The sequence below is a fragment of the Sinocyclocheilus rhinocerous genome, unplaced genomic scaffold, assembly GCF_001515625.1.
Source record: "Sinocyclocheilus rhinocerous isolate Xijiao unplaced genomic scaffold, SAMN03320098_v1.1 scaffold2447, whole genome shotgun sequence".
In the NCBI taxonomy this organism is placed as follows: domain Eukaryota; kingdom Metazoa; phylum Chordata; class Actinopteri; order Cypriniformes; family Cyprinidae; genus Sinocyclocheilus; species Sinocyclocheilus rhinocerous.
In genome coordinates this window covers 56330-66499 of record NW_015624601.1, presented here as the reverse complement: position 1 = coordinate 66499, position 10170 = coordinate 56330, and the positions used below count along the sequence as shown (strand labels likewise).

Below are 10170 nucleotides of genomic sequence, written 5' to 3'. Positions count from 1 at the left end.
TTCTGAAGGGAATGCGCCCCCGATCTACATAAATGCATCTATGTCCGGGCAAATCATTCGTGATCCAGCTTCACCTACAGAAGAAGTGAGTATAATGTTTTGTAATGAATCTTTGCAAATCGCCTTTCCTAATAATGTGCTAATTAGCAAGTTTCATGATGAATGCGGCTAAGGTAAACAGTCTCTTTGAGAGCAGCTCGGAAGAGAGGGTTAGCAGAGCTAACAAAAACGCTACAAAAACGGCTTGATCTGAAAAGAGCTGTTTTTGACAGGGTAAAAAAAGGTGTTTTTTACACTACCATTGAGAAATTTTAACCAAACTATGTTACAGACTTTTCATTAAGACCCTAAAGAATCATATCAACTTGTGTTGTGTTTAATTATTTAAGCATTGAGTATTGTAGCCAATCACAGTCATCTCTGTTGGAAGCAATGGCCAATCAGAGGTGTTTAGGTTAGTCAGAATCCACTCTGATCTCATTTTTGTTTTGTAAACAAAACGATCCCGCTGACTGACACATCTGAAGTGTGCGCATAAAGACGTGGCTCTCAGACAGTGCACAATCCCATAGATTACAGTATTTAAAAAAATATATCTGTCTTTGCGAGTATTCATGCAAACATGATCGGTTATGTCTTAAGTGAACATCTGATTAACTGTTGGGGAAAAACATCTGATGTGTAACATTATTAGATCCGTGCATTACAGTAGGTCTTAGGTTGTCTGTCTCAATGTTTATCTAACAATAAAAGAAAGGAGGGAATCACTCGCTGCTCTTGAATGAACTGCTTTTGTAGTTTTAATAATTAGTTTATTTTTACATTTGATTAGCCTATTTGTTTTTCTTACTTGAATGCTTCTGTTTAGATGTAAGGTGAAAAAAGTAATGCACAATTTAATTTGTTTCTTATATTTGTTCTACTGTTTATTTGTATATTTTGTTCAAATTTTTAATAAAGATAAAATAGCTATATTGTGATTATTAATGTAGTAATTATTATTAAGAGAAGAGGTGGAGGAAAAGATGCAATGTTGATATGTGATTTTGCTTTGGAACCTTCCGAACACTTTAACTTGATTTTTCTCAAAATTGATTTTGCTGACTGTATCGATTTTAAATGGTTTAAACGAAGATTGTAAAAACAAAAATATTTTTTTTATTATTTTTGAAAATTTGCTCATTGTGACTCATTTGGCCAGCACACGTCACACACACACACACACACACACTCTCTCTCTACAATACTAATTTAATTTAATGATTACAATACTAATGTATCACTAGAAATTGGAAAAAAAGTGGAAAAACAAATAAACAAATCTTTTTTTAGCTCAACTGTCACGTACGTAATGCACAGTACTGTGGGATATCAAAGGCAGTGAAGGACACCATAAAAATTATAAAATTTTCTCAGCTTTCAGACACAGCCCGTGAGTTCATAGTGATCCTGAACATATCCGCAAAAACGGCCAAAAATGCTGTATTACGTATGCCAGGCCAGTAGTTGGCGCTGTCACCTTGTTAGTAAACAGTACCTGTAGGGAAGTGACGATTATATGTTGTATATGATGCGTCTCCGCTGTTGGTTGTAACATTGGTGAAGTAAATCCACACTTTGCTGGATGTTTACATACCTAACACGTACTACGCACGCGCATGACGTCACCATTTTCAAAGATTCCCGTATTGGGTGTTTACACGGAAACGATAACGGTGGCGTTTTCAAGAACGTGCACTTTGAAACCCGTTTTCAAAAATATAAGGGGCCGTTTACACGACAACGTTTTCAGCCAAAAACGGGAAACTTTTTATACGTTTTGCCTGTTCGTTTCCACAGCATTTGGGGACTGAAAATGCATATTTTAGAAAACGGGATTCAAAGTGCACGTTTTTGAAATGTGTAAATATGAATCGTTTTGAAAACGTTGTCGTGTATAGGCCTACATGAAACTTTTTAAAAATGCAAGGGAAAAACTTTTTTGACTACAAAAAAATCCGTTTTTGACTACATCGTTGTCGTGTAAACGTAGCCTAATTAAATTTAGACTATTTGGTGTCAAAGTGGAAAGCAAAAGCGCCTGTTCGGCAATATTTCTATACTTAATATTAGGGATGTAACGATTAACCACAAGCCGGTTGAAAATCAATTCAAATATGTGACGATTCAAATCGGTTGAGATGCTAAACAAATCGCGATTCATTGCCTCTGTATAACACATATTAAAGTTCATAAGTTCAGCGCTGCTTTGTTTACAGCGGAAACCAAGGAATTGCTTTAAGCGCCACCTGCTGGCAGAGAGTGAATCTGCGTCTCATGACTAACTAATGAGGACAATAGAAGCAATCAAAACCAACAAAAGAGCAGTAATATGCAAGTTCTATATTAGTATATTATTATAGTGTTATATTTCAATTTCACAAAGAAATGTGTAGCATTTTGTCCAAGCAATAATAAAAGGACACATTTAATTTATAATTTGTCTTAAATCTCATTTTGTTAAAAATAAAATAAAATCGTGAATCGAATCGAATCGTGAGTTGAGTGAATCGTTACATTCCTACTTAATATATATTATGAGTTGGTCTTAGTTTGTTTAATTATTGTTGTGTTTTTCATTAAAAATAATATTTTTTTAACAAAACAGAGAGAATGTGAAGTTGTACTGAACTGGCCGACGAACACAGCCATGCAGGAACAGCATGAAGAAATCAAGCATGCTGTGATAAAATAATCAATAATATCAGCCACAGAACGACAAACACAATCAGAGGAGGCCCGTAAGAGTACATGACATCTGATCATCAGTTATTCATACACCATACAAGGACTGGACGAGACAAACCGCAGCGGCACTATCAGCTCGAATCCCTCCATTTATTAATACAGCAGAACTATTAATACAGCACTCACTTCTGAGGGGTTGTGAGAATAACTGTAAAAACACGACCCAGAGCACTCGCTCATATAACAAGAAGACATCAGCAGCAGCGCGCTGACAGGTCGCTACATGTCTGCACTGTCTGAACGCGTCCGGCTTGAATCACAGCAGAAAACAATGCAGCGCTGCCACGGTTTCATCCATCTGTCTGCACTCATTAGTACAGGAGAGTCATTCAGCACACGACCTTACGGAGCAACTAATGAAGGTGTCTGTGTGTCACCAACCTAACAGGGACTGACACAGCAAGCTTCTAGCTATAGCCCTAACCACTACACCACAATCTGAGAGCCTTCAGGTGGTGTTTGACCCATATGAATGGTTCAAAAGTCAATACCAATAATTAGAAAGCAGGGTGACCGATATCATGCTGCTCTGACAGCACAGATACATTACCGTTCATAAGATATTTTTGAAAGAAATTATTACTTTTATTTAGAGCTGCATGATATTTCAAAATAAAATTTATATCACTGACTGTGATTTAATTAAATAAATATATGCTTTATTACCGTGTTTCAGTGTCTTGGTTCATTTACTGTTAATCGATCCATTCAGAGACGCTGATATCATGAGCTGTATTCGTGCAAATGAACACAGAGCCGAGCTTCACTCTGAAACCGGCAACACATGTTGTTATTTGCCACCAACCCCTTTAAAACAAAAGCATGATGGTCTATTGTTTAAACATTTGGAAATTAAGACATAATTTTACAAGAAATTACAATTATTTTTATTACTAAATTTTTCTAATTTACAGTGTAATTACTAACATTGTTCTTATTTTTTAAATATATATTTATTTATTTATAAATTATATAATATTAAACCACAAAAATTATTATTACACAGTCATTAAATTGGTCAAAAACTGTGGGAATGTGGCCTATGAAAACTCATGTGGAAAGAGTTTTTTTTTTATTGTACATATACACTCTGAAATGGTTACTGAAAGAGGTTTGAGTTGGTTCTGGTAAAAAAGTAGGGCTGGGACAATAAATCGATGCATCGATTCTAAGATTTTCCGAAGGCATCGCGATTCTCTCTTGAATCGAGTGCTTCAGAAATAGCCATATTCTGCTTGCTTCCAGTTCCAGTTCCTTACACACGCACCATTTAAACCTAAAATAATCATTCATAAAGTTCGAAAAGGTTGAAGCGACTTACAAGGATGTTCACAGTGGGCTGTGTTTACATTAATCTCGCATCAGAAAAGTCGATGTGCAAGTCAATTTAACCACTTACATTACTCAGCCGAACGCACAAGCGCTCTTCTTCATGAGCATTTGAGTGTAACTAACCTAGCGCCATCTGCTGTTAAAAACTAAGCTCAGAATCTATTCGAGAGAGAATCACGATGCATTCCGAAAAGAATCGATCCACGAAACGCAATGCATCGATTTATTGTCCCAGCCCTAGTAGAAAGTAAATTCATTTATGAACACCCTAATTCTTCTAAGTTGCTCCCAAATCGTTCAGCCCAAATACTCAAATAAATAAATACATACATACTAGGGCTGCACGATAAATCGCATGCGATATTTAACGCGCATCTTGTCAGTAAAGCCGGTTCTGTAATCAGCGGTAAATCTCCATCACCTGCGGGCTTTCACATTGAGCAGCATTAACTACACAGAGCCGTTGTTCACTGACGAGCTGCGCAAAACCACGTTCATATTCGCGCGATTTTTTGCGCAGCTCGTCAGTGAACAACGGCTCTGTGTAGTTAATGCTGCTCAATGTGAAAGCACGCATTGTGCATATGTATGTATTATGTATTAATACATACATAAATCTGAGTAAAAATTAGGCTACTTTTCAGCTGGTTTAGAAAATAATTTTAATTTTCTTTGCAGATGTACTTCCTACCAAAATCATTCCACTAACTCTAAAATGATAATTTTTTTCCTAACATAGCTATTCAAGTCATCTGGTAAAAATTTCTTACTTTTTTTAGAACAGTAAATTGCAAAAAAAAAAAATATTGCAATGTCGGTTTTTTGTTTTCCAATATTGTGCAGCCCTACTTTTATTTATGCAAGGATGCATTAAATAGAACAACAACAAAAAATCAGAAATGCAATATTTTTTAACAATATTCACCAAAAAATCTGAAAACAGACAGTGTTACACAAGCGAAGATGTGACGCTGCTGATTTCAAACAGGCAAAATATTTGTTGGTTTATCAATTGCTGCCCTTGTCATTCCTCACATTCAAGGACAGAAGCCTGTGGATGGATGAACTTTCTGAATGACACCGGCCTGCAGACACGAGGTCACGTGACCTGATGTGTATATAGGTGAATGGCAGAGGTTATTACATCTCAAGTGTATGAAGCTGGACTCACCGTGGACGGTGAACACATTGAAGTGCTGTGCTCCCTGCCGTGAGGTCTCTCTCTTCCCTGCTCCCTTGATGAAGGGCAGCGTCGGCAGACTCGGCCTCCTCTGGTCCCCAACTAACTTCCCTGGCTGCTGCCCCATAAGGGCAGAAGGCCAGGCGGCGGCCGGACACACAGCGGATGAGGATCACACTCCAGCAGCTGGAGACGAGCGGGACGTTACTGAAGATGGCAAGACGGGGACAGTCCAGTCTGCTCTTCTGTGCGGGTCATGCATCGACTGCTGGATGACTGATTTCAGAGCAGATCACTGCATTAAAAGCTCAAACTGCATACAAGCAGATGTAAAAGAGCAGTGTGTTTTCAATGCACTGTGGGATTAAGAGCAATGTCATTCTCACACAATAGAAAGCGATGAGGACGATACATCCGTTTCTAGGGTCAGAATCAATGCATGAGGATGCTCCAATCACCCTCACTGAAATCTCCAGCGCAAACACACTAAAAACATAAACTCTGAGCACAGCAGTGTTGAGCTGTCAATCACAGTGACGTCACATTCAAATGAACGTCTCCAATTACAAGCTACTGACACATCAGACATGTCAATAATTAGTCCACATGTCCTGGTGTGCATTAAACTGTAGTCAATCTGGACTCAGTTATCACTGGAAAAAGTCTTACAGTCCAATAAATGCTAAACAAATGCTAAAACTTTCGAAAGCCGATGTGTATCTCGGGTAGTGATTGCTAGACGAGTCTAGTGTCACTCAGTGTCACTCAGTACTTGTTCTTACACATCTGCTTCATCTGTAAACGAGTAAATCGTCGTCACTGACGTAAATAACTCGAAATTAAACGCCTTCAGATGGAGTTCAGGTAATTAAACACAAGTAATAATAGGTGCGAAATAGAGTCATATAACTGTCTGAACTCTCACAGAAACACTCAAACGCACATCCGCGCAGTTTTATCCTGATTTAACTCTCGGTTCGGTCAATTTTGATTTGTAGTGTTTAGTTGGAGTTTGTTTGAGTTGTAGTTGTTAAAGTCTCTCGTCACTTCCGCGTGTCTCTCTCTCTCGCGCGCGCGCGCGCTCCACAGGCGACCGTAAACTCTCTCCGCGCCGTCTTTACGTCTCTCCTGTCGGGCTCGTTTCCTCACCGAACATCCGCTGGACTCTTCCGCAATCTTTTAATGTTGATTCTTGTCATGTTTCATAACTTTCAGCACTTTTCTTGGAGTCGTTCGTCGTCGCAGGGACCGCCATATTCGCGCACGCGAGCTGTGCTCGTGACGTCACACACCTCGCTCTTCCGCCAACAATGCTTCAGTTCCTAAGAAAATGGTTTAGCTGAGGTATTAATCACCTTATGAATATGATTGATAATTATGGGAATCTTTTAACTAATGAACAATTTATGCGGACCCACAGTTGTCCTGTCCAATTTAAGGAATTTAATTCTGTTATTAAAGCTATTCCTCTTACCCTTGTTCAGCTTGTTAAAAGTCTATAACTCTATAATAACGGCAAAACCAAAACATTAAATGGTGCTGAGCTGACTGATAAAAAAAATGCAATAACAAACATATTTGTACTATTTTTCAAAAACAAAATAAAATATCACTTGGAGGACATTTTTTGGAACTCTATTATATTGTATTAATAATAAAACTATAGAAGTACCTTAAAATTAATTTCAAGATACTCTGATATTAATGCTTTATGTTCCTTTTGTAAAAGTGAGAGAGAGCTGGTGACTCATTTTTTCTTTGAATGCAAAATTGTCCAAAATGTTTGGATGGAATTGGCTAATTTGATTTTTTATTTAGTAAAGGTTTTTACATTAAAGGATATTATTGTGTATTATGAAAACAAAACTAATAAAGGTCTTGAATACATTGTTAATTTATTTATATTGCTGGCAAAATGTTATATACATAAGCAAAAATATTTAAATTCATCTCCATTGTTTATGTTGTTTATTGTTGAATTTGATTGTTTTATGTCTTCTTTGAAATTGTTAAAAAAAAAATGTCATTAGTTTAAAATATTATGATAGTATTTTCGGATCTCCTGTTACCACTTAGACTATTTTATACTATACTTTGTTCGGTACTTGTTTCTCCCTTCAATTAAAAAAAAAAAATGGCTTCAGTTCCTAAATTAAGAGCAATAAAACAATGGCTTTGGCACTTCCTCTGGACTGAAAGACTGAATGACTCTGTATTGTTACTGTTGTTGTATTGTTATGATTTGACAATGATGACAACTGTTGTTGTTGTTGTTTTTTTATTGTTTTTTCAAGCATTCAATTAAAAAAAATTGCTTCAGTTCCTTGATATTTTTAATACCCGATTGTAATCGTATTTGTTATTTTTATATTTCTACTTGCCCCTGGCACATTTTATTTATTTATATTTTACTTATTTTGTAATATTTTTCTTTCTTTTTTCTTGATATATGGATTATACAAACTTCATTGTATATTTTTGCAATTGAAAAAAAAATCGCTTCAGTTCCTTCAACAATAACTAAAACAACTTTTAGCTGGAAAAATAAGAAAGTTGCAAATGTGTTGTTTATTATTATGATTATATTTTGGTTGTTCATCCCAATTCCCCCAGGCTATATTTGTAGATCTTTAAAAACAATAATAAAATCAATTCATTTCCTCCTCAAAGCTCATCAATATCAGATTTCTTATAATTATGTATTTGACTTTTGTCCTCAATTAAGCAAATTCGGTTTTGCTGTTTTAAACCGTGTGCTACCGACTAAAAGTCAAATAACAAGGTTTTTTTATTTTATTTTTTTAAGTTGATAACATAATTGGCCATCTACTTCATAAACACGTTATTAAATGTTGCAAAATCATTCCGCTACTGTGTTTAATGTGTTTGTATGGGAACTATTAGCGCCCTCTTGTGATACTGCAGCGCAAGAACGAACCACAGCGACTCTCTCAATTATTAACACTATATAAACTTAACAAGCAAAGTGTCTGAAATTGAGAAATGACACGTGCAAATTCCTCACTAATTCAACTGCACATACACAATCTTTCATTACAGATTCTAACAATGATAACAAGTGGTATAAGATCAAATTTGTGTTAAAGGAATAGTTCACACAAAAATGAAAATTGCTGAAAATAACCCTTACTCAGGTGGAAAAAGTCCATCACCTCTCACATTAAAATCCACCCTTCTTTCATTTGTTTAGAACGGTTTCGGCTTGTAAACGGTACTTGATCTGTGCATATTTCTCTCCTGATTGTATTGTTCGCACGAGAAGCAATAAAAGGCACTTGTTTTCTGACAAATTCATTTATTCCAACATTTGAAACTATAAGGGTTTACATGGAAGTCAGTGGTTTATCCTTCATGCTCAACTAGGCGCTGCCTTGTTTCCAGAATGATCTCCTCCATGATTTCTGGCTTCAGGATATCTTTAATCTACAAGGAAACAAAGCGAGAGATGCAATGCTTGACGCTTCATGAACATGCATGTAGAGCTCAATAAGACGTTTTGTGATGAGAGATCCTAATCAATAATACCTGCTGCGGAAGAGACGCTTCGTAGCAGTAAAGCACGCTTGTGTCGTACAGCAAAACCTTATGAGCCGCAAGAGCCAACAAACAGTTCCTGAGCCTGGAAATCACCTCCCGATCGGACAAAGACACGGGCTGAGAGAGAGAAATTGTGTGTTTAGGGACTCGTCTCCGTATTATTAGTGCGATTTCATGAGCAGCAGCAGAAGTCTGACCTCCATGCTGGTGTAATATCCTCCGGCCTCCTCGTCCTGCTGTCCCGGTGTGGGATACAGCCACACATAGCCGTTGTTGCCCAGTATTATGGAGGCGCCGCATGGCAGATTGTGGAAATGAGTCTTCTGTCTCTTCACTATCGACGGTGACACGAACACCAGCACACCCTGACCCAGCTGACAGAACAAACACAGCATCGTTCACGCTCATCTCATAACGCTCTGTTTTAATACAGTGATGTGCGTCATTCTCACCTTGCCGTACTTTAAACTGCGTGTGTGCAGAGAGAGAGCGCCATCTGAGAAGATTGACTGAACCTCTGCCTTTGAAAGGGGTTAAGGAACACAGCTGCAAGTAATTATAATAATAACAATAAGAAGAAGAAATCTGATCTAATCGAGATGCTGATACACTCCAACTCTTTAAAAGTCAAGATAATAAGAGTCACAACCTACTGCACTTCCACAATCAGACAAGACATTCAATGCATGATGAGAAGCGAATGATAACGAAACATTTTTAGATTTGGAGATCGAAAGATGGAACAAGAATCACATTTTGATGCAAGACTATGAAAATAAATTGTATTGCTTTGGAAAAACAGTAGTGTTATTTTAGGATTATTTATATACTATAACATTATTTATTAATATTTTAAATTAGCTTTTGTTTTTATATTTACATTTTAATTCTAGTCCATGTTTTATGTGCTTGTCATTTTTATTTTTTTGATAATATTTCTATTCTTTTTTTAATTTCAGTTGTAGTTCTAGCTATTTTTGTTATTATTTCTATTTAGATCTAATGCCCGGTTCAGACTACACGATTTTAGCCCGATTTTGCCACGATTTGCTTGACCTAGGGTGTCGTGGGGATTCGTAAACGACAATTGGCGTCGGGACGCAAGATTCCATCGTTTCAGCTCGTGTAGTGCGTCATAGTGGACGACAACCGATTCCGCGTCTGCGATGCTTCACGACAGAAAGACTAGCATGTTAAATTTTATTTCCGTCGTCCACGACGAGTTCTGTCACATTGGTGACGTTGACCAATAGCAGCACAGAAGCTCTTTCATACACAGGTTTCAAACATGGCAAAACGAAAGAGAGATGATG

At 37.1% G+C, this 10170-nt stretch overlaps 2 protein-coding genes across 3 annotated transcripts in view; both read right to left on the bottom strand.

Moving 5' to 3' along the window:
• abl1 (c-abl oncogene 1, non-receptor tyrosine kinase) overlaps positions 1 to 6600 on the bottom strand; it is a 58858-nt gene extending 52258 nt beyond the window's left edge. For both annotated transcript variants that reach the window (XM_016559210.1, XM_016559225.1), the window contains exon 1: positions 5291 to 6600. In XM_016559210.1, the coding sequence (XP_016414696.1) occupies positions 5291 to 5426 (136 nt within the window). In that variant the 5' untranslated portion in view covers positions 5427 to 6600. The remainder of the gene's footprint in view (positions 1 to 5290) is intronic.
• Positions 6601 to 8598: 1998 nt separating this feature from the next.
• The window catches only part of exosc2 (exosome component 2), a 6147-nt gene continuing 4575 nt past the window's right edge, over positions 8599 to 10170 (bottom strand). The window contains exons 6-9 of the mRNA XM_016559255.1: positions 9310 to 9378; positions 9055 to 9231; positions 8846 to 8974; positions 8599 to 8743 (exon numbers count right to left, since the gene is read on the bottom strand). Coding sequence (XP_016414741.1) covers positions 8663 to 8743; positions 8846 to 8974; positions 9055 to 9231; positions 9310 to 9378 — 456 coding nt within the window. The 3' untranslated portion in view covers positions 8599 to 8662. The remainder of the gene's footprint in view (positions 8744 to 8845; positions 8975 to 9054; positions 9232 to 9309; positions 9379 to 10170) is intronic.